Source organism: Eleutherodactylus coqui, chromosome 2, assembly GCF_035609145.1.
Source record: "Eleutherodactylus coqui strain aEleCoq1 chromosome 2, aEleCoq1.hap1, whole genome shotgun sequence".
Taxonomy (NCBI): domain Eukaryota; kingdom Metazoa; phylum Chordata; class Amphibia; order Anura; family Eleutherodactylidae; genus Eleutherodactylus; species Eleutherodactylus coqui.
This window is the reverse complement of record NC_089838.1, coordinates 84,708,588-84,733,666: the sequence shown is the minus strand read 5'-3', so window position 1 is coordinate 84,733,666 and position 25,079 is coordinate 84,708,588. Positions and strand designations below refer to the sequence as shown.

Sequence of the window (25,079 nt, the reverse complement as noted above, 5' to 3'; positions counted from 1 at the left end):
ATAAGAAAGATCTATATAAACTTGGCATCGCAGTAATCGTGCTGATCCAGATAAGTTATATTATTTTTACCCAATAGTGAACGCCATAAAAACCCCAAAACAATGGTGGAAATTCTAGGAGGGGTTTTCCATCTCCCCTCAGGCTTCACCCCTGCGTTGGGGACCTGTTTGAGGAGCAAGAAAGGGGGAATTTCCATGGCCAAACGACTTCCGCTTTCCCCCTTTTGGACAGTAGAAAAAAGCATGCAGCGCTTTTTCATCCAGTATCTTGAGCAGTATCTGACGGAGGTTGGAGGTTCTAACGCAGATGTGAAGCCGGCCTTCAGGCTCTTACAGTGCCACAATGAAAATCACTTGGTTTATAAGTGGAAAAAATAGGCTGATTACTAAATGGGACATAAGAGGTGAAGTATCCTCATCTAGAAAAGGAAAGAATGGGCAGAGCCGTGTGCCAGCCTCATGCCACGCTGCAAGTAACAAGAGGGTTCTACTACTACTACTGCCAACCACTCTCAGGCACAACCAGCCTGCTTCCGCCAGCCAACACATGGCCGCCATGACGTCAACACAGAGCCCTTTGAGCAGATTTATATAGAACACAAAGAATCCCCGAGGGTTCCACAAATGAGGGCGACACTCCCCGCGACCAATCCCTTTACAGGTCTGCCTGAAGACTCCGCCCACTCAGGCTGCGCCGCCAATCATCGTAAGAGCCCGCTGACAGCTACTAGCAGCGGTCAGAGCCGTGTGAACGAGAATGCTGTTACTGCTGAGTGTGAAGTTCGGCCAATCAGCGCTGTGTCCGGGGGTGCGGCTGCTCGCTGATTGGTCGGGGTGGGAGGGGTCTGTCATTGGCAGCAGGGTGCTGGGATTCTGGCACAAAGTGAGTGGCCGCCCGAGGCTCGCAGCCCCCGGCCAGGCCGACCTATGGAGCTGGAAAATATAGTGGCCAACACCGTGCTGCTGAAAGCCAGGGAAGGTGGGTATGTGCGGGCACCGGGGGCAGAGGCGGGCACCGGCCGGGGAAAAGTTACATATGTCTGCACGGCAGTTGTAGCTACTCTGCGTGTAGTTGTGTAGGAGCCGCACGTACATTCTGCACATCTGTAGTAATGGAGGTGCTGGGGAAATGAATGAGATGCAGTGTGTATGTGACCTCATCATACATGTATGCCGCACATGCATGTCACATGTCATCAGCTGCCACCCTGGACAATGGGGAATAGAAGTAAGGCCGAGCGCCATGTATATCCGTGGAAATGTGACCCGCGCCACGCTCGTTTACCCTGCCATTATTTGGCCTTTGCAATGCATTTTAGTGTTAAAAACGGGCGGTTCGCTTTGCTGCAAATGGTTTTCATGCACGCAAAAAAAAAAAATGCATATCCTTCCACGACTTAACCAGAATTGCCCAAAAATAGGAGATGCTCCAATGCTCATGTGAATTGATCCATTAAATAGCAGGTTCTTTTTCACGTGCGACTTCTGACCTCCACGCAGTTGGACAGAACGTACACCTGGAACCCGTCCCTGTAAATGCAGCCTGAGGCTCTATTCACATGGGTGAGCACGATATCGCTTTGAAGAAATCTGCACGTTCCAATAGTAAAAATATAAAAAAATCGCACTCATGAAATTTACGTATGAGTGTGATGCGCTAGATTATATATACGGTAAATGTTGTTGTTTTTTCTTCAGGCTCCCACATTCCTAAACCAGAATCCCCCAACGATGGGACATGCTGTGACTTCTGCATCTTGGCCCATCGGTCTGAGAGCAGAATCGCTCATGTGAATGAACAGATTGCAATGAATGTGTAAGTTCCGTCCGTATCGTCATTAGTCGGAATTCGCACTTGAAAAATCGCCCTAATGGAGTCACTAGAAAATACCCAGCGGGCTCTTGTGCCGCTTGGCAACTAAGTGACTCCTATCAATAACTGCTCATCATCTGGTGTAGACAGCCAACATCTATCTCTTGTGTTACCCTGACATATTAATTCTTGCCCCAATAGGGACGCTATTTTCGGGGGATGTCTTATTATACTTGCCTAGCAGCTACGGTCCGTGTCTTCTCACTGGTCTCTGGCGTGCTTGCTTGCAGTCTTCAGCCGCCGACAAAAGATCGCTTCCTGGTTTTGGGATTCATAAATCCCGCCTCCAGGAAGCGATGGCTCTGATTGGTTCTCGAGCACTGCTCAGCCCATCAGTGCAGCGCTCGATGAAACACTGTGATGGCATTGATTGGCGCTCCGGAGACCAGTGGGAGGACCACAGCTGCTAGGTAATGTATTTTTTTTCCGTAATTCAGCTAGGGCTTATTTTCAAGACCCCCCCCCCCCCCCTGAAAATCTCCAAAAAAATCAGGCTTATTTTTGTGGTAGGTCTTTTTTTAGAAAACTCGGCTTTGAGAACATGTGGCTTTGTCAGATCCTTTACACTGCAATACCTTTTAAATACACTGTCTTCACACATGATGTGCTGATGATGATCTCTGTAAAGTCATTTTCATGTATTTGCATGTAAACAATATTTTTCCTGAAAAGCGTGTAAAGTCTATTCAGATGCAGCCATGGATTTGCCTAGACACACAATGCCTTCTCAGCGGAATGACGCCTGACACTTCTCTCCTGTCATCTACAGGTGGAGGGGGCAACCGGAAAGGAAAAAGCAAAAAATGGCGTCAAATGTTGCAGTTCCCACATATTAGTGAGTGTGAGGAGTTGAGGCGTATTATTGGTGAGTCCAACCGATAACCCCCAAACTGTGTTTCCTAATATACACAAGATGTATATGCCTGCCCCCCCACCCACCATATGGTTTACGAAGTGTCTCCAGACCAGCTAGTGTTGGCTAATATCATTTCATCGCTTCCTCTTGCTACGGTGTTCTCACCACTTCCTGTACAACTGTGTAAGTGTCGTACGTTTCACAAGTATCTGAGAGTGCAGATCCTTCTGCTGCTGTAGTGTCCCCCGTCGGTTCTGCACCTTACAAGAGCCTTGTGACGAGTGCCCAGATGTTGTGGAGGCCACCGAGCCACCCGCTCTTCTAGAACTGTGACCGTCCAATCATATCCTGTTTTATTGCCCCAGTGCATCTAAGGCCGTGTTCCTGTTGTGTGTTCTGGTTTCCTGCCCCATATTGGCATCCACTGGATGAATAGATCCATCTCATGATGGAACCCCTCTAACTACAACGGGGTCTTTTTGGTTTCTGTCCGGCATCTTCCTAGACAAAATAATGCACTGTTTTGTCTGGGATTTTCGTGGACCTCAATAGAGGCAGCAAACATGGCCTAAGATGAAGCTCTTACTGTAGATCTAAATATATGCTGCCCTAGGGAAGGGTAATATATATCAGCTGCCGGTCCGCCCTGCTGTTAGCCAAGAAGGCACAAAAAGTTTTTTGCAACTTAGTTGATAAGAACAATCCGAGAATACACGGTACTTGTAGCTATAGGCCCAACTTATTTATCAGGGAGCACAGCCTCGGCCTCTCACTGGTGATCAAGAGGCTTCTGTGTATCAATATAGAGTGTGTATATAATATCAGTGTATAGACAGAAGCCTATCGGACACTGGTTAGAGGGGTGGGGGATGTGGGGAAACCGCTCCCCTCTTGAATATAGCGGACTCATTACTAGGCGTTTGCTATTTTCTTTGATCGCGTCTGTTAACCTAGAGATGGAATTTTTTTTTGTGCCATTTTGATTAGTAGTAGAGTGGACTTGTCTCTGTTAATGGGGTCCTGTGTCCCTCTTTACTAACTCCACCGCATGTAGTGAGGAGGAGCTTGAATGGAACGATGGCCGAACAGGCTTGCTTCTGCTCCATTCAACCCTATGACCTGGTTTACATTGGCCAAGTAGATGGTCAAGTAGGCAGGCAAGTTACTAAAACATGACCAATGAACCATTGCGGACAGTAAGGTAAACAGGTGACCACTGGGACAGCATAGTTGCTCGCCCGCCCGCTCTCTCCTCCTCCACCCTACTGTGCCTTCGCCTTGCACTCCCCAAGTATAAACAGGAAAGTGCACCGGACAATGCACAGATGAGTGAAATAGCAGTAGAAGCAGGGATTGGGTTTTTTTTCCTGCACCCAATTCATTAGGGCCAGTTAACTGACTAATGTAGGTCGAAAAAAGTATTGTTTCTCCTTAGGGAGAGCATCTAGAATGTGTGAGAATACTTAGAAGGCCATGCATGCTCCTCTGGGAAATATGTAAGTGGGAGGATGGAACAAGACCTCTACAGCGCCACCTATTGGAAGGCAGCTGACTAATGCAAGCACGAAATGTGAGGGCAAGTCCAGTACTGACCACATTAACTGGGCCTAGGTACGTGACCAATGTAAACCATGTCTAAGGGACTGCCAAAAATGGTCAACTACAAGCTCTCGGTTCTCTCCTTAATCAATGTAGCAGCCGTGTGCATGTTCTGCTGCCACTTCATTAAAATTCTTTCTTTTGTGATCGGCGGGGGTCCAAGCACTGAACCCCCACCAATCAGACTTTTATCACCTGTCCTATGGATGGGTGATGACAGATTCTTGGACAACCCCTCTAATTCAGTATATCCTGTTGTTTTGTGATGGGTGATAAGTCTATCGTGGGCCAACCCCTGTAAGACTGTGTGCAAAGCTGCTTAATTTCTGCAAAGGTGGACATTTCTTCTAAACGTGGCAGTCAAGGCTTAGTGCGTGTCTAGTAGCTATCGGGTGATTTGTAAGTTGGCTGCCATTTGAGATGACAAATGTCACTGTTTCGTCTGTTTGTGTAGACAGCCCTGCTGCCCTTTTTGTTCTGCCCACGCTTTGTGCGTTTGGCTTCGTGACACTGTTCTCTAGCTGTCTGTCATTCTGCATATTACTAAACCCATTCACTGTGTGCGAGGAGCAAAAGATGTCTTACAAGTCATCGTGTCATACCTGATGGTTTCTTCCTGTGTCTTATAGAGCATGACTATCATAGTCTTTGTGACCGTCAACCCATTGGACGTCTCCTCTTTCGCCAGTTCTGTGAGACTCGGCCAGAGCTGCTGCGGTGCGTCCACTTTCTGGATGCTTTGGTAGGTCTTTAGGGGGTGCAGAATATACTGTATTGTAGTGTATATATGCTGCACTGGGGTGAGCATGTTTGTATCATGTTCTGTTTCTATATAGGCTGAGTATGAGGTTTCCCCAGACGAGAGGCGTAAAGAGTGTGGACAGCGGCTGACCGAGAAGTATCTCATTAGCACGGTAAGAAACCTGATTCGGGAACATGGGGGAATTGTGGCAAACTATTCATCACCAGTAGAGATGAGCGAGCATACTCGCTAAGGACAATTGCTCGATCAAGCATCTCCCCGCTCGGGAGAAAAGGTTCGGCTGCCGGCGCGGGTGACAGGTAAGTTGCGGCAGTCAGCAGGGCGCAGCGGGGGGGGGGGGGAGAGAGATCTCCCCGCCCGCTGCCTGCAGCCGACTCTATGCTTCCGAGCAGGCAGGTACTCGCTAAGGGCAATGCTCGATCAAGCAATTGCCCTTAGCGAGTATACTCGCTCATCTCTAATCACCAGTATTAGTCTTTAACTGCATAGTCATCTGTCAAAAGTAATGACTCCTCTACTAGATGTACTGGGGCAGCTGAAAACTGCCTCATAGAGGCGTGTAGAAAGTTTTTCAAGACCTCTGTATGGCCATCTTCAGCTGTTGGAAGCCAGGAGCACAGCACTGCAGCCCCCTCGTTCTAGCAATCAGCCGGGGTCTTGGCAGCAGGACCCCTACTCATCATTACTTTTCACATGTTAAAAGTTTTCTGAAAGTTCAGGTACTCTTTAAGGAACAGCCCAGACCAAGTCCTTGTGAATTGGGCTCACCATTATGATGCTTTAGTGTAACATTTTCCTCTTCTATTCTTTTGCTCTAAGAACAAGGAAAGATGACTTTTTCCTTATTGAGTACACCTCCCATGTCGTCTTGAGTTTTTTTTGTTAATCGGTCACACTATACCATCCTCCCACTAACTTTGTAGTTGTTTTACCCTTGTTGTTCCACTGTTGAGTGGGAACTTTTTGGTCCTCTACTAGAGAAGAATACTGTACGGATGTGTCTATTGTGACTCATTACGGTACTATATCTTGTACAATTGTCTTATTCCCCGTACACTTGCTTTAGTATATTAATTTTCCTATACTTTTGATACAAACTCTATTATCATATGAATCTAGATGTTACTACTGTTTATCATATGATGTAACATAGTATCAAGGCTGAAAAAGGCAAATGTCCATCCAGTTCAGCTTGTTCCCTCCCACCCCTTGTTGATCCCCCAGCAATAAACCCCCGATGAGGCAGAAGCCAATTTAGCCCATTTGGGGGGAAAAATTCCTTCCTGACTCCATAATGGCAGTCAGAATAACCCCTGGATCAACATTTATGAAAAGTTCCGTCCTGACTCCAAGGCTGGACGGTGGAAGATCCCCGGATTAACAACCCTTTTTGTTATTTAACGTCTCTATCCTGTAATGTCATAGTGCTCTAAAAAGACGTCTTGTCCCTTCTTAAACTCCTATGTGAAGAACAAGAGTCCCCTGACCATTGACCCACCTGTTGAGGTGGCCACAAGTTGCCGCATCCAGGTAGAGAATGGCTTGATGACTGTCCATGTTCACTGCTATGGGAATTATGGAAACGGACAGGAAGTTTCCGACATAGCTGCAGGTCCGAAAGGTGGGACCTACATTTATCAGACATTTAAAGCCTATTCTGTGGATATTGCATGAATGCCCAAGTTGGGAATACCCCTTTATTCAGTCTAATATACTGTATTTGAATTCCTCTCATTCTAAAAACCTGTCCTGGTGATGTCATTTTAAGTGCATCAGAGCTCTCTATTGTAACGAGGCAGATCGGAATTAAAGCACAAAGTATATTAGAATGTTTATTACATTTCACTACTATTGGATTCATTACACAATGAATAAACCTTATTACAAAATGAAATCCTGCAAGTTGCTCTGTACACTCGTAGGCCAAGTCTTGTCACATGTTGGGGTGTTGGATAGATCTTTGGTTCATCTGTAAATTTCAGGCTTAACATTCCGGGTAGGTTTATTTTTTTTTCAAAAACCACGAGTTTTAACCTTATTTGGGGAAAGCAATTACATAATTCAGCAGTGTGCAGCAAACACAGAACAAGATAGGGATGGCATCCCGAGATCATCCCATCACAAGACGCCATTAGAATATCCCAAGATCCCAGTGACGTATAAAAATGGCATTTATTCAGATCATTGTATTGCTTTTTATGCCATGAGTTCTGTGTGTCAGAGCAGGGCTGGAGGACAAGTTGTGCATGTTGTTTCCATAGGAATGCAGGAAGCACTCCTCACAAGGGCAAGCGCATTCCCTGTGGGACCTCCGAGTATTAGGACCCTACGAGACCTCTGTTAGGATTAGTAATGTGAGACACCATGCTTTTCCCCCAAGTATCGGAGAAGACTGTAGCTTGTTGTAGACCGCTTCTGACTGTGATCTACTTGTGGGGTTTAACCCTTTCCAATCCACTGTCTGACCTCTGAAGACATTATGATTTAAGGCTGTACAGCTCCAATGTTGGAAGACGTCCATCGAGGTTCTCTTACTGTATATTGCCAGCCTCTCTGCTGTTGGAGCCTATCTAATGTGTCACCTCATGCAGTACTGGCTTTAGCCAGCAGATGGCGCCATTGTATAACATCAGAAAAAGAGTAAGCCCCCTAGGAAAACCAGGATACAGATTGGATTGGAAAGGGTTAAAGGTACCTTTACATGGGGCAACTATTGGTCGAATAACTGCTCGAAAGGTGGAGTTCAAATGATAGTAGAGTAATCATGGCCACAGACAGCATGATGCGTGATGAGCTGTTAGTCATTTAGTTAAAGCTTACCAGAAAAATAATCACTGGTTGATGAAGTCGTCTGGTGTAAAGTCACATACGTTCTTATTTGGTCGACTTGCGAACAGATTTGCATAGAGATCCCCTCTATGAGCGGTATCTGGGCAAACTAATACACTATCTTCACTCTGTGTGAAAGCTAATGAGCAACTGTCATTAGTCCACTGCAACAAGTTTTCTGAGAAACTATCCAAATGATAGTTGCTTGGTATAAAGGTATCTGCAGTCCCCTAGCTGCTGCGACCTCGGGCACTGCCTCATTCCTATTTCTTTGGACTAAAAATTTTGTACAGCCCAATACTGCCATAACAACGGTCACACTCGATAACCGGGAACAGTAGATGGTCACAGTTGTGTAACAAAAGCCCTTTCATTGACTTCTATAGCAGTGAAAGAGAAAGTTGTGCAGTGAGATAAAGTTAGTCTGTGTTTGTGGCGGTCTACCTGGCATATGGTGGAGGTCAGAAGTACAGGTAGAGCGTGCCGGGGATCGTTCCGGCCCATCCGTTTCCTTTTATTTTTTTTTTATGCAGAATGCCCTAGGCTGATGTTTTTGTGACTTTTTAGTTGTCCTATTGACTGTATTAGTTCAAGATGCATAATTTAAACCATCCGCCGTGCCGCAACACCGGTACCAAATGTGTCTGTATGAATATTGGATTATCTGTAGGTTCTGCTCCTCTAAACAAACTGAACTGTTACAGGAGTAACAGGTATAACCAGTAATCTACTGAGTAATTTCTTGAAGAGCAGAATTCTTGTGGTCATCTAAGTTTACTAGTTTGTACTTCATGTTTATGGTACTTACATGCGATATTACGTACCCTTAAAATGAAAGCCTTGACAGTAAATCTTGAAGAAGTCCTTAAGTTGTCAAGTTAATAGAAACTTCTTTCAACTGGTTACTTTAGCTTTCATAAACTTTTTCTTGCTTTTCCAGCCTCCTAAGTGGTAAATCTTCCTTTGCTTCAGTGTCTCTGAACAGCTTGACAGTTTTACATGAAGGGGCTCGTGGTTTTTATGTAACTAAAGCCTAATGAACTCTTAAAATATCTTTTACAATCCAGTTATTCAGCATTTTACAAATCTGTTTGTTGTCAGGGAGCTAGTGGTTTTACAGGAAAGACAAAAAATGAGATTAGGCTGGGTTCACACTGAATTCAAATGTGTGCCCAGCTTTTCTGTCTTTGGGTGCCATCTGAATTGCCGAAAATGTCATTCAAACTGAACCATAGGTTTTCATTATTACCATGGAGACCAAAGGTGGGAGCATTGGTCTCCTTGTTTACTAGTTTTTCTGTTCGTTTCCACTATTCTTGCTGGACAGAGCAGTAGAGTCAGATAAAGATAAGAGTGGGATTCGTTTTGACTAATGATTGCCATTGGTTCCTTCCACAATTCCGTTGGAGTAGTAGAAAGTGTCATTCAGATGGAATCTCAAGACTGAAAAACTGGGTGCATACTGAAATATGGTGTGAACCCAGGCTTTATCTGTTGCCCCTTGTACCATAATAGTTTGTCTTCAACTAAAAGTTTGGACCGTCATGGTTTGTCTTTGGCCACACTCTCAATTTACTAATGGAGATCAGATAAACCTTTGAACTCAGTGGCGTAGCAGTAGGGGTTGCAGATGCACTTGGGCCCATAAGCTCTCGGGACCCATGGGCCCCCTCTTGCCACTAACTTTGCTGGGCTTTGCTCCAAAGATATGAAAGTCGTTTTGTTTTTTAAATCCTCTTTTACGACTTATAACTTGGATTGAATGTAATAATGAAATATAGACTTTTCATAGACTGCACTGCACTGCATGGAAGACTCGCATGAACTTACAAATCACAAATAATGTATTGCATTCAGGGGAAAGACCCTGCTAGATTTCGGTAGCTGTGGAGCATAAAAATAAAAAATTCCCCCCCTAACAGCACCATGACTTAGTTTATGGTACTGTGGGGACGTGACAGGGAACGTGTCATCAAGTTTTTGCACTGCAATTTACAATAAATCTTTAATGAGATTTGTTGCTAATGAGATTTCCTTATTGCTAATCAGTTTTGCTATACATGCCCTGTTATCTTTACAATTTGCTTTTGAAGTTTTTCCACACTGTATTAAAATGAGTTGTAAAGAGTCAACTTCTTCCCCCAAGGCCATGCCAGCACGCCCTTGTTCTTGATGGGCATGCATACTGATTTCTCTTTTTCGCTGTATCCCCACTCAGGCGCCATAGCAAACCCTGCCAATTCCTGTGCACCTCAGCTTTCCCTTACTTGCTGAGACTTCAGCTTAAATTCCACTGTTTGATGGCAATGGATACATTTTGTACTTTTTTTTTTTTTTTTTGCTGCTGTAAAGTCTGTGCAACTCCTGCATACAGCTGGCTATTCTGCACCTGACTGACTCCTTCAAACACATGCTTGCTTGGACGAACGCATATGTGCAAAAGGATTATGTAAAATTGCACATGCTTGATTCTTCTTTCCTCTGTCTTTCTCAGTTCGGCCAACTTCTCTCTTGTGTCTGTGGGGACTTTATGAGTAGCAGGGGGAGGAGGGTGTATATAGCAGAGCAAGCTATTGGAGAGGAAACATAAGATCCAGTGTTTGCAGGAGGAGGGATCACACAGGCTGTGTAGTGAGAGAGGAGAATCCATGGCGGAATCTGCAGGAGGAGGGAGGGGGAATCAAACAGGTAGCATCAGTGTTGAGATGGAGAAGCCACGGCAGAATCGACTGGGGAAAAGATGGCCGTGGCAACACCAGAAAGAGGAGAGATCTCTCGTGCTCTGCGGCTTCAGGTAAAACAGTACAAGAATGAAGCTGTGCTGATACATGAGAACTAGTGAAGGCAGCAACATCCTGGAAACACCGACCTCATATGTATTACTGGGAGGAAAATGCCCACATTGGAAAAGTCTGAAACTGGGAACAGGATGCAAAGTACATATCATGGGGTTCAAAAATGACTGAAGAAATGGAAATTGCAACCATTACACAAACACATGTAAAAATCATTTTGTCCTTGCCAGAAGGGTGCCTACAGCCTTTACAAGAGACCAGCAGTCAGGCAAATATTGCCCGGCAGTCTGAGTGATGCTCGCTCCTGTGCTGTCTTTCTCCCACTTGCCTCCATTCACTGTAAGCAAACAGTTGTTGAAAAGCAAACAACTGCTGCTTACACGAAAAGGCGCGTCATTCAGTCGCTGCATGCATTTACACAGGACGATTGGTATTCAAATTTCTGCGGGAGCTTGAGAATCTGATCGATAATCGTCCCGTGCATAACTGTAGAGGAAGATCAGCTCTGATCAGGGTGTACAGAGGTGAGAACAAAGGGAGGAAATCCCAATCATGGAATCTGTGTCCATGCCTTAAGATGCTTTTAGACCAAGCGATGAGCTTTCAAAAAATTATTCAAACGAGCAAACGAATCGTTCACTTGTCGCTTGTGGTCCACCTTCTGCAGGTATAGAAACCATTGTTGGCTCGTTCACTTATCGTCCGTTTTAACTCGCTCCGACAAACAATAAATCGGCTCGTCGAAAAGTGCCCTGACATGGGGAGGGTCCATTTAGAAAATGAACACCGATTTAGAAAAAAAGAATGTTTTAGTACACCTGTAGATGATACATTTCTGTGTAACCATATCCCCTTTATTAGAGCATACCTGGGTCCCTTATAGATATTTAGCAGTATAAAGGTCTGTAAGCAAAATTCATTTTAATGGATTTAAAAAAAAAGAGAAAAGTTAAATAAAATTAATATTTTAACACATGTAACACAAGAAATAAGATTTGGCTATTCTGAAAGGAAAGGAATAATGGACACGTTTGGTACCCCCACAACTATGATCGCCCGTACACTGAATTACCATGTTCTTTGTGTGCTAGTGAAAATCTGTCGTGTAATTAAACATTTCTGTAAGTCATTTAACCTGTTTATGACCAGGAATATAAATTTATAGCCCCTGGTCCCAGGCTTAAAGCCCAGCCGTATGTAAAATTACGGCGGGGATTTAAGCCTTCTACCTCTACAATCAATCAGAGGCAGGAAGGGGTTATCAGCTGTTAGTGACAGCTGATAACCCAGGGGAGAAGGCAGGAGGGGGTTTTAAGCCTTTCTGTCTCCTTCCCCGTGTACACAGTGCTCAATGAGCACTGTGTACTAGAAAGTGAAAGCAGAAGTGTAACTTCTACTACGGGAGCCTGGGGGTCACCTGACCGCCGGGTGACCTCTGTCACAACAGAGCTACAAGGTCCAAGAAGACCCTGGCCAGCTCTGCTAGTGACTAATGTCATTACAGCGGATGTTTTCCCTGTAACTGCAGAAGGAAAGTGTGAAATAAAAAAAAGCAAATACATGTGAAGGTCCCCCAGAGGTCTTATATGATGTTATGGGGACATAAATAGTAAAAAACATAATTACATAAATGGGTAAAACAAAAACAAAATGACAGAATAAAACCACAATACATACATAAGAAAGAAAATAACCCAAAACTGACGCCAACCAAAACCGTCGCTATAAGCACCCTGTAATCCAAAACCATACATACTATATATCAAAACGTGCAAAACAAAATGAGGAACCCGTTCTCATACTTTTATTTTAGCGTAAATATAGTAATTTTTTAAAAAAAGAACTATAAATGGTTAAAAAAATCATTTTTTTAGCTTTTTACCCCCAATAAAACTAAAAAGGGGGGGGGGAGTCAGTGAAAAAGATATTTAAAAAACCCACCCTATATGTCACGAAAAAAAACGCAGCAAGAATTATAAAAAATATGGCAGTAAAACCACCAGATGGATAAAATCCCCAATAAGTGTCTGATCCTTAAGGTACAAAACAGCCTAGTCCTTAAGGGGTTAAGAAGGAATCCTTGTGCCGCAAAAATAACGTGTTACTAGTAAAATAAATATACATATGACAAAACTTCCACTCTTTCAACAAGTTACTGTATGTGATCTACATATATGAGATATGCCATACAGTATCTAAGAGGTGGCGGTGTTATTTTTGGTAATGGATCTTTCCCCTCTCCGCTCCCTGGCGGGGTAGTTATTACAGTAATGTACTCCTCGGCTCTTCTTTGTTGCATCATGTGTGTGTTTGATTATATGAGGATGAACTAGACTGCTGTGTAAATAGCCTCGGCTTATTTTGTGGAGTGCCCCGGCTAAACTTCTTTGTATACTACTTGTAAATATTTGTTCTAGCTGCTTAGGTCACCCGTATTTCATAGGTTTATACACTAAGCTGGAGCGTGTAAGAAGCCATTCAGTATTGGTCTTCCAGATCCACTTTGTCCTGCACAAATAAAGAGAAGCCTTTTCTATATTCTGTGAGTCATCGGCTAATGCATTCGACTTTTGTCTGGCGCTTTCCTCATGTGATGCCCCCATCCACTGTGTCGCCTTTAGATTTTAGCAGATAACCACATTAATGCTCTGACGACAGACACCATAAACAACCGTCCACATTGTGATCCAGGCGGAGATTTCCGCCCAACGATGCTTGGTACGACAGAGTCGTTCCGAGTTGACCCCTTCATAGCATATGTTGTGGTCAAATTGCCCAGCGTTAGCATGTGACCTCCAATGGGGTGCAAGATTTCGAAGTCTAGCGTTGACCTACAAGATGATGGCCATTGTTTTTTTTTATTATTTTTTAATTATTTTAATTTATTTTATTTATCATCAACAAGTCAAAGAATATGATAATATAGTTATACGTTTTAATATGCATCTTGTGCATCCTCCAATCCTCACTCTCTATTACATAAGTCTTGTCCTCCTTGGTGTATAGTGTAATCTACAAGAGGTGGACAGAAATATGGAAACACCATACGAAATGCATGCCTTAAGTTACATGGGATTGTAAATCATATTTCACAATACTACCAGTAAATTTTTTAACTTTTTATTTGTATAGCACCAACTTAGTCCGCAGCGCTTTCAAGTAATTTATTTATTACCCCCTCCCACCAAGCTGGGTAATCATTTTACTGACCTCTGAAGGATGGAAGGCTGAGTCAACCTTGAGCCGGCTACCTGAACCAAGCGGGGATTGAACTCGCAACCTTCAGGGCTCTATATGATTTGTATAACAGCCCGACACATTGTAAGCGTCTTTGATACAGCGATCTGCGCAGCTATGAGGCAGTCATGGCACAACTGGTGGAATTCCAATGTGGTCAAATTGTTGGTGCCATATGGTGCCTCTGTAGCAAACGTACTGGAAGTCTTTGCTCTATCAAGAGACACCATATCCAAGATTATGACCGCATGCAGTAAGACTGGAAAAACTGCATCCGACAAACTCCAGCGTGGACGGAAATGTGTGTTGAGTGATGAGCCAGACAATCGTTGTGTAGAGTTCTGATGAAAAAGCAGACTACAGCTTTGGTGTTTCCATACTTTTGTCCAGCCCCTGTATTTTACATCTTCTAGAGTCCACTGCTAATGAGTGAAATGAAGCGTGTTGATGATGGTTTCTTTCTTCTCTCAGAGTGAAGATTATATCACGGAGGTCCCTGAGCACTTAGTCGGTAAATGCAAGGACAGTTTAGAAATCAATCCCTGCAAAGAACTTTTTAAAGACTGTTCTAAGTGAGTTATAATGTTCTACACAATTCCAGTCATTTTTTTTCATAGCGTGAAAGGAAAGATTGATGCAGGAAATCTGGTTAGACACAAACCTATAAAATGGTCATGTGAAGATGAAGCATGAGGCCTTCGTTTATGGTTCTAACATTTCATTCTTTTCAGACTTGTCCATGACTTCCTCAGTATGGCTCCATTTTCAGATTACCTGGACAGCCAGTATTACAACCGCTTTTTACAATGGAAATGGCTGGAGAGGTGAGCAAGGGGGATATAACAAAATAGAAGTATGGGGCAAGTAAAAAGCCACTGCCCCAATGTGTGTTGGGGCCAAAGTCAGGTTTCCACCATGACTTTGGCCCCAACACATGTTGCATGGCCAACAACTGCACTATTGCCCTGCTACATTGCATCCTAATGAAGGTCATTGTGGCCACACTCAAGTTACCGTGACCTGACAATCGCAGGAAATGCAGCAGAGTTGGACTTCTTACAATTTAAGGGTTGCATTCACTTACATTAAGGCTATGTTGACATGAAATGCCAGAAGAAAACGTCCTGAGTGAAGGACTTCTTCGTTTGGTAAAATGCCCGACAACTGAACAGAAACCGCATGGAATCTATTCTAGTTCATGGGTCCATTTGGTGCCGTTCGGTTCCATCATCAAATGAATCCATTTAGCCAGAGGACTCTCCATTCCTGCTCCCATGATGGAATCCCCTAATGCAGGTGTGAACATAGTCTTAAGGCCCTTTTACACAAGACCATTATCATTCTCCCACAGGGGTTTGAATGGTAATCAGTCTGTGTAACAGCATGCTGAAACTGAACGGCCACTGCTTACAGTGAATGGAGAGGGGCGATGGGAGAGCGGGGAGGGAACTCTCCTTCCGCCGCCCTGCTGGTCGCACTGTCAGCAATGCTCGCTCCTGTGCAGAGCAAGCATCACCGGGACGAGGTCGGGCATCGTTATGTGTAAAAGGACCCTAAGATGTGATGTGGTGGGACTATGCGGAGATCTTTGGGTGGGCAATGTGTGTCACAGCTAAAGTCGCTCTGTAGCCCGAGCCTTATTAGTAAATATTAATCGCTGTTTGTGTTTTTTGCATGCTGATATATTTGGGTTTTCATCATGATGGGCAGTTCAGATTATTATTTTAGATCTGAATAGTTGTTTTGTTTTTGTTTTTTGTTTTTTCCCTCCTTTCTCATGCATGAATCCTCCTTCCATTTCCCCACTTGTTTTCGACTGGGTGAGATCCTGCTAGGTTTTGTAGCAGCACTTCTATCTTGTTCTGTTCAGTGAGTGGCGCCGTGTGTCTGTGTAGACTTTTATGCATTTAGTGTCTATTATATATATTTAATTCTTCTAATTCCTCTTCCACAGGGAACCAGTTACAAAGAACACATTTCGTCAGTATAGAGTTCTGGGGAAAGGGGGTTTTGGAGAGGTAAGGTGGTTGTCTTGGCTCTGCTCTTCCTGTATTTCGTATGTCACTTCCTCACATTGAACATTGATTCTCAGAAGCGATCTCATGTTATTAGCTGGAGCCTAATTGTTCTGGAACCCCGGAGGGCTACTCTTTTGTTTTGTTTGTTGGCATACCGAGATTTCATTGCCTTAAAGGAGATGTCCCGAGGCAGCAAGTGGGGTTATACACTTCTGTATGGCCATAATAATGCACTTTGTAATATACATTGTGCATTAATTATGAGCCATACAGAAGTTATAAAAAGTTTTATACTTACCTGCTCCGTTGCTAGCGTCCTCGTCTCCATGGTGCCGACTAATTTTCGGCCTCCGATGGCCAAATTAGCCGCGCTTGCGCAGTCCGGGTCTTCTGTAGTCTTCTATGGAGCCGCTCGTGCCAGAGAGCGGCTCCGTGTAGCTCCGCCCCGTCACGTGCCGATTCCAGCCAATCAGGAGGCTGGAATCGGCAGTGGACCGCACAGAAGAGCTGCGGTCCACGAAGGCAGAGGATCCCGGCGGCCATCTTCAGCAGGTGAGTATGAAGACGCCGGACCGCCGGGATTCAGGTAAGCGCTGTGCGGGTGGGTTTTTTAACCCCTGCATCGGGGTTGTCTCGCGCCGAACGGGGGGGGGGTTTAAAAAAAAAAAACCCGTTTCGGCGCGGGACATCTCCTTTAACTCCTTAAGGACATGGCATATTTTGACCAGGACGCAACTATAACTTTTTTTTTTTTTTTTTCTGTCGACATGGCCGTATGAGGTTTTTTTGTTTTTTTTTTTTGTGTGGCAAACTGTAGTTTTTATTGGTGACAGTTTTGGGTACATATATTGTATTGTAAAACTTGTATACACTTCCATCTGAGCAGGTCCCCCCCCCCACCCCCCCTTCCATTCCACTCACCGACTCTCTGCTTCTCTCCTCCCCTCTGAGCAGTTTGCAATGGGAGTGGGTGGGGCAGAGGCGGAGCTAAGCTACCGGGCCCTCCCCACTCCTTGTCCATAGCCAGCAATGGGAGTGAGCAGGACAGAGCTTAGCTTACCTTCACCCTTATCCGGGCCACTCCCATTGCAAACGCCAGAGTGGAGAAGAGAGGCAGAGAGACAGTGAGGGGGAGGGAAGGGGGGAAATGCTTAGATGGAGGTGTAAGCCGTCCATGAAAACGCCGTCTGATTTACGCTTGTGTAAGTAAGCCCTAAATGACATGATGATTTTCTGCGGCTTGTACAATTCTGACAATTATTACAAATTTTTTTTTAGGTTTTTCCACTTTTGCACAAAACCCTTTTTTGGAATGAAAAACATTCTTACATTGTTGCATTCAAAGTCCCATAACTTTATTATTTTTTTCCAATGACTGAGCTCTGTGAGGGTTTGTTTTTTTGTGTGACGTGCTAGAGTTTTTAGTGGTACCATTTTTTGGGTATACATGGCCTTTTTGATCACTGTTGTGTTTTTTTGGGGAGGCTAAGTGAACAAAATAAGCATTATGCCTCTTTTTTTTTTTTTTCTACGTTTTTTTGCTGTGCAGAATAAATAGTGTGTTCAATATATTGTACAGGTTGTTACGAATACGATGATACCAAGTATGTGTTTTTGCTGCTTTTACAGATAGGAAAGTGCTAAAATAGGGGTTTTTCTTTACACTATTTCTTATTTTTATGTCCGTCTAGGGATCTTGAACCATAAAAGCTCTGATCACTATGATAATGCTATCAGTTAGAGCTGGCTCCTGCTGCGGGATGGCACTGGCTCACTTCTGAGCCCGTGCCATAAGTTTCCTACCACCCTGGCAGGATGTAGACTTCTGTCCTGTGGCGTTAAGGCATTAATGACCTATGAAGCTTGCACATTTATTGTAGGTATACTTTTTTACACTTTTTTGTTAACTGATAGAATACAACTTTAATCTAATTTTTAAAGCACATTACTTCATACGAATTCTCAAGTACGACTACAGGCAGCATGAAAGAAGTGCATGTTGGCATTCTTCCCTAAGGCATAAATCATGCTGGGTAAAGCGTTCCTATGTAGTAACTTTGTATAATCCATTTGAGTTAAATTTAAATGTATTCCCAGGGGACATTCAAAATTTCAAGAAGTACAAAAGGGAGTTTGTAAAATAAGGAGCGAATTTTAGAGATTGATCACAAGTCTGACATTATACAGAATGCTACTAGAATGAATCATCCTACTACTATGAACAGAACTCTTCAAGGGAACTGAAATCCTCATGGTACAAATCCGCCTGAGTTCATGGCCATAGGCTCTTATATAAATAAAGTTCATTCTTCCTTGTGGTTGGAAGAAAAATTGCAGGAAGTGACCCCATAATCTACTTTATCATTTAGAGAACCGTATTACCTAACCTTTGGCCAGTTCTTCTTATGAGTTTCCTCTGAACTGAGTAAAATGACGAAAGCTAAATATATGTTCAGAAAATCTTACCAAAGACATCTGTCATGCATCGAAGACGGAACCTGAAGGTCACAGGGTTAGGCTATGCACACATCTACATTGGAAATGTCACTTTTCTGTTCTGTCATAGGAGCAGAAAACTGGAGTCATCACATGACAGACCCCAACTGCGTCCCCTTGACTTCTAATGATGGCTATTGAGTTTCATCACGGTGTCCGTTATTTTACCAGCAAGACATAGGGCTGCATACTGCGCTATTGTTTACGACAATTATGACAGAACTAGTGACAGAGGCTTAAGTTCGGAAGTGAAGAGAACCTTAAGAGTTTGGCTCACTTAAGACGCTAGTGCATGACAAGCATTATTTGTTCTGACTAAATTGCATGGTTCATACTGTTTGGATCCATACTGATTGGACGTTGGTGGCATTTACTAATGATCTGCCACCTCTATTTGTGTTAAAGGGATCTAGTCACCTGATTCATGCTGCCCAAATCACAGATAGCATGAATCTGGGACAGATCTGCACAGTGCCGCCACTTTGAAGTTTGCCTAGTTGACTCAAAAACTGAGCTCTCAGCTCAAAGAGGTGAGCTCTCCTTCCCGCACCATGAAGACTGGCAGCTCTCTTCTGTCTTGTGTACGGTAAATAGCTGTCAGTGGTCTTGCTACAGGTGAGGAGAGCCCGGAGTGACCTTCTCATGGACTCGAGAGCTCCGTTGTTGAGTCAAACAGGCAAACTTCAAAGTGTATTTATTCTGAAATGCCACAGAGTGACAATTCCCTTTAAGGCAGCCTTTTAATCCTTGTTCTCCAGTCTTCTATTTCCTGAGGGTGGTCTAAGTAAAGGACAGACTTCCTTGTATCAGCCTGTAATACTTAGAGTGGATGTATTCTTTTATTTTAGAGTATTACAAGATAGAGAATTGTTCTAGAGATACAACAACTAATGCATCATAAAAAATGCATGTCTGTTTCTAACTTTTCATCACACTTTTATATTAGTGAGTCAGTCATGCCGTGAGCTAGCTCTCCCCAGGAGGGAATGGAAAACATGTATCTGACTAAAGATAAGAAACTTTAAAATTTTATTACAGAAATGCTTCTTTCCACATTGATCAACCACCTCTTTCCCTCCCGTATTGATCACTCATACTGATATATACAAAAGTCCGTACAAAGAGAGATCAGATTACAGTTTCAACCCATAGAGGTCTATCGAGTTGTAGGGAGACACACTGCTTAGCCACATCTGCACTGCCTGATGCTTCTCAAGAATGTCCTCCTTGCTGCTTTTTTTTGTATATGAGAGATAGAGCTAGGGGAGCAGAGTCTCCACTTTTTTCTGTGCTGTGTATAGGGACATCATTACAGCTTGTCTCCACCCACCAGCTCTGCAAAAACTAAGAATTAAAGAGAAGCTGTCATCTCGCCTGTAAGGACCATAAACTATGTTATGGTGCATATAGGGCAGGTCTTGAGGAGTCTAGAAATGTGCTTTGCATACATATCTGGCTCTCTGTTCTTGTGCTGTCACCCATAGAAGTTGGCGTACGGACATCGTATCGAAATTTAGGACTTCATAGGAATTGCTATGAATGTGCCAGGTTTAATCTAAAGCTAAAATAAATGCCTTTCTAAATTAAATGTCCTCTTTCCTCCAGGTCTGTGCCTGCCAAGTGCGAGCAACAGGAAAGATGTATGCTTGTAAGAAGCTGGAGAAGAAACGTATTAAAAAGAGGAAAGGGGAATCCATGGCCCTGAATGAAAAACAGATCCTAGAGAGAGTCAACAGCAGGTTTGTAGTAAGTACAGATCCATCTGTAGGTCCAGGGGAGGGCAATGGTAGCATTACATAACAAAGTATTGTTTTGGTTGGTGCCTTAAGCCAGCCATACACCTTAGATGGCAGTAGGCCAAACAAGCCAAGATGAGAGCTTTTCCTTTCGACAACCCCCCTTTCACCATACATATGCATGCTCCACTGAGCATCCATACCCTGGAGATGGCTTATCTCCTCTATGCACATAATAATAAAGCATGTTGAAATCAAATAGCCCAATTTTTCTTTCCCCTGTCATTTTCCATCAGTTGGAACACCCCCCTATACACCTTTGCACATTAGATGGCGGACTGGTCCCACCAAAATCGGCAGATTCAGCTGACATTGATCTAACATAAATGACAGCCTTAAAATTCTGATTAATTAGTCACATGTCTGTTAGTCTTGCTATGTATTATCATGAAGATGATGTCTGCCCCAAGCCAGTTGGGATGAAGGGGTATTTTGGTATCTTTGAAAACATGGCTGATGGTATAGTTGATTATGTAAGTATAATGGTTAAAGTGTAAAATAAAAGTGTAAAAAAATATTACATAGAAGTATAATAAATTGTAGAAAAAAACTAAATTAATAAAATTAGAAAACATGAAAAAATATATTTTCCCCAAAATAGTGCATGAGTGGATGTGCACCAGACATTGTGTGTGAGCGCATTTTGTGTGGGTGGCAGGTGCTTGGGCATTAATACATTCACGTCATGCAGAATGTACGTTACTCCAGACATATAATAATTACCTCCATGTCATCACCTATTCGGCTGTTTGGCTCCAGCCCTCTCAACTGCACTTTTGTGCCTTTTTTTTTATAAAACAGGTTTTGTACCTTGATGTATAGAGCGGCTACATGTAAAGTCAAAGCCGGAATGTACATTTAGAACTAGAATATGGTCTTTGCACTCAGTGTTTTAGCAACATCTGCAATAAACAGTGTCCACATATATGGAATCACTGTGCAACGGAGAATTAGAGGGCTTGTTATTACAGGGAATATTCGTATTTATGTACTGGATATCTTTTAAACCTCATGAGAAAAGACGGGGAAAATAATTCTTCTCGTTTTTGTAAAGAGGGTCATGTTGCTAATTTAAAAAAAGAATCCTAAATAAGGCCTACAAAATGATAGGATATTTGTGCAGTTCTGACCCTCCAAGGACCCAGCCCCATTTTTTAGCCCTGGTGTATCTTTGTGGTAATGACTTTGGAATGCTTTTACTTTATCCAAGTGGCTCTGGGATTGTTTGTTTTTCATGACGCACTATATTAGTGGTAAACCTTGGTTGATGGTTTTTGTGTTTTATTTATAAAAAATCTAAAATTTACAGAAAATTTGGAAACTAGCAATTCTTAGACCTTGTCCTGCTTGTAAAACAGATGGTCAACCACATAAATAGTTAAAGAAAAGTCTGCAACATTTTGTAAACATCCTTCTATTTTGTTAGGACTTATAAAGCCTAGAAGGATAGAAACAATTTTGCTAATTTTGAGGAAAATTTCCAAACCCTGTTTTTTTGGAGATTCCTTTATTTTGCAGTTGGCTGACCTAAGCCAACCGACTTTGGAAGCCACAACCGTGAAGCATTTTATCGAGGGGTGTTGAGTATTTGGAACCCAAAGGTGTTTCATAGAATTTATTAGAATTCAGAGTAAAAGCCCCCCACGACTTACTACACACTTTCACCTCCATATTTAAATTTTTCATTTTCCAGAGGGGCAATAAGAGAAAAAGCACAGCTTGGTTTGTTGGACAATTTCTTTTAAGGATGGAAATACCCTGTTTTGTGCACAGCAAACTATAGAGGGCACTGTTGCCTGTTCTTTAGACTTTAGCCATATAGATATTCCTATAATGTGGACAATATGTGAAGAATACACCCAAGACATACACAGAAGTAGCAGAGCTGAGTTGGTTATTGTGTAAGTGGGGTGTGCCATGCTCTGCTCCCCTCTTACAAATTACAGTAGCTCTCGGCTGCTCTGGAGTGAAAGTTTAGTCTATTGCTACTATCGGCCATCCTTTGGCATTCTGAATAGAGCTCTATTTTTGAGCTACAGACTGTAGTCGAAGTTGGCCACAAGAGGGAGCTCCAACACAAGCAAAAATTGTTGCTAATAGAATGCAGCAGGTGAGGAGCTGCCAGGAGTGCAACAACCAGAGGCCAAAAAGGCCATGATGACCTAGGGGCCGAAGCGACAGTTGAATGGAAGACTAGCTGAATCACTGGTATGAAGGACCCTGCAGTGCTTTTGAAGGAGAGGGTGTCTTCCTCCCTGTAGATGCTGGGCACTGAGGTGTTGATGTCAAAGTGTGATAGGACCGTCCATGCACGAGAGAAAGACCAGCATGACTGAGCGATTGATACTCTGCGAAGGGGATATCGCACGGATGAAAGTGTCTTCGTGTCCCGGGGCTGTGTAAAGTAAAATTCCTGACCCAGATGTGGGATATAGACTCTCAGGGACTATGAAATGCTGTCTTCAAAGGGGAAGTTTGGCGTAATGGGTTAATACTTAGTGCAAAGCCTTGCAGGATTGGTCGCCATTACGTATTCATGTATATTACTACGACTAATGAATGTTATGTGTACCCTTTATGAGATGTGAGGGTGCAGCAATCTCATCTGTTGAGTCACACATGATATTGGAGCCTGATGTAATGCGGAAGTTAAGCCACGATGTATTAATGAGAGAGACCTCCGTATGTATCTGACGTCTCCATTTTTGAGACGCAGACCCTTCTATGTTTTAAATAGATTTGATAGATTCCAAAGGCACAGACTTAATGTACAGGTGACTTGCTGCTGCCGCCACATGTCATACGCTATGTACCCGACATATGAGAAGTAGTGTTCTGGGCGTGGTGTAATACGAAATGGTTTAGGTACTAGGAATAGTAAATGTGCTGTGTAACATGTATGTACCGGGTGGCAAGGCGCTTTATAGAGGCACTGCATGCCAAGCAGAAGTTATCGGAGATGGAAGTCATGTACTGCATTCTGTGGGGTCATTTGTTGTACTCTGGCAACTCCGGTGCATTGAGACCCTGATGATTGTGCATGCCGCGGACCTCCGGAGGAACAGTATGCAGCACTATGCTGAAGACTGACAGTCACAAGAAGTTTTGAAGTGCCTCGCTGGGCTGAGATTGAGACCTATTGTTGGGAAATTCCGGTTGAACTTTCGTAATGTGTAAAGTCCTCAGAGCCCTCCGATGAAGGGGAAAGGTGACGTTCACTTCTGTTCAGTAAAAGTTATGTATTTTTTATGAAAAAAAAACTATTGCCTCCGCCTGTCACCGCCGTGCCATAACACCACCACCACCTTCTGTAATTGGATCTTTGATGCATTGTGATAACTCATCCTGATCGAACAATGGATTGTGTGACATGAGAAACCCTTTTGTGCTGCACACTACATCTATATACCAGTGTCACTAAGGTGCTCTACAATGTTAGACGTTACATGTAATAGTCAAGCTGAAATATTTCTGCTCGTGAACTACTTACCCTGTCCCATTTACACCGCAGGTCAGTCTAGCCTACGCATATGAGACAAAGGATGCTCTGTGTCTGGTGCTAACACTAATGAATGGTGGAGATCTGAAGTTTCACATTTATCACATGGGTGAGGCTGGATTTGATCTGGAACGAGCCGTATTTTATGCTGCTGAAATCTGCTGCGGACTTCAGGATCTACATGAAGAGAGAATAGTATATAGGTAATGATTACATAGCTTTCAATTAATCACGTTGACTAGCATAGAAATTAGCGGCCTTCCCAGATGCTCTTAAAAAGTGCCGATTGTCCATATGGAGGTCCAGCTGGTAGATGCGTTAGGGCCTCATGCACACAGGCGGATTTGTGCTGAGCAATCTGGAGTGGGCATTCGCTTCCGGGTTCTGCAGCAATAACCTTCCATGGCATGCTATGGAAGAATGCTTCTTCATGCACACGAGCTGAAACCAATTGTGGTTTCCACTCGAGGATGAAAAATTGCAGCATGCTCCATTTGACTGTAGTTCCTGCACGGATGGCTTCCGTTGAAGTCAATGGAAGCCGTCCGACCCATGGCCCATCCACAATTGACATTGCGGGCGGGCCGCAGATACCTCAGGAAAAACAGGAGTTAAAAAAAAAATCTGTACTACCCATGTCCGACGACGAGCTGCGCGGACCATCTGCAGTACAGATAGAGAAGAACAAAAGCAGGTATGCACGGATGCCAGCTGGGCGCAGGGTCGGATTCCGGTGTGGGCTCCCACATGTAGAATCCAACCCACCCATTTGCATGCAGCCTAAAGCAGCTGTCTAGTCTAAAGCTCAAAATAATGTGCAGGTCAGTACCTACAGAAGGCCATTACCTGCTGTTTATCTTTCCTCTGATCAAACCTGGCTGCTTGGCTACTTTTTAGCTCTTCGGCATCAGACAATGCTATGATCTGTGACTACGACTTAGCTTCAGTGTTTGCAGGGAGTTTGAAGTAGTCTGAGATGCAACCCCATTCTCCTCATTGGCTCAGTGAGACCCGCTTCCCGTCTGATCATTGGTTCAGGCTGCTCCCTCTCTTCCCTGCAGCTCTGAGGCCTTTGATTGGCTGTTGTGTATAAACAGAAGTCTCCCCAGGATGTCCATGCATGTAGAGCTTCTTTCTATTACAGCCAGAGCAGAGTGATTATAAATTGCAGGTATTAACCCACTAGTGAGGAAAAAAAGATGATTATTCGGTAACTGCCAAACCTATACTGAGGCGAATAAGCTTTAGAAAGGGGGGGCATGGAATTTGCTTTTAGGGCAATGCTCCCTATGAAAAAGTATGCAAATCGCTCTCCTGC

General features: G+C 43.6%; 1 protein-coding gene across 2 annotated transcripts in view; it reads left to right on the top strand.

Annotated features, from left to right (window-relative positions):
- Positions 1-851: 851 nt before the first annotated feature.
- Positions 852-25,079, top strand: part of GRK6 (G protein-coupled receptor kinase 6) — a 36,867-nt gene continuing 12,639 nt past the window's right edge. The window contains exons 1-9 of one of the 2 annotated variants that reach the window (XM_066591165.1): positions 852-979; positions 2,643-2,738; positions 4,958-5,070; positions 5,165-5,242; positions 14,424-14,524; positions 14,684-14,776; positions 15,907-15,970; positions 20,072-20,212; positions 23,774-23,964. In XM_066591165.1, the coding sequence (XP_066447262.1) occupies positions 928-979; positions 2,643-2,738; positions 4,958-5,070; positions 5,165-5,242; positions 14,424-14,524; positions 14,684-14,776; positions 15,907-15,970; positions 20,072-20,212; positions 23,774-23,964 (929 nt within the window). In that variant the 5' untranslated portion in view covers positions 852-927. Of the gene's footprint in view, positions 984-2,642; positions 2,739-4,957; positions 5,071-5,164; positions 5,243-14,423; positions 14,525-14,683; positions 14,777-15,906; positions 15,971-20,071; positions 20,213-23,773; positions 23,965-25,079 lie in introns of both variants that reach the window. The other variant, XM_066591166.1, reaches the window with a different exon arrangement.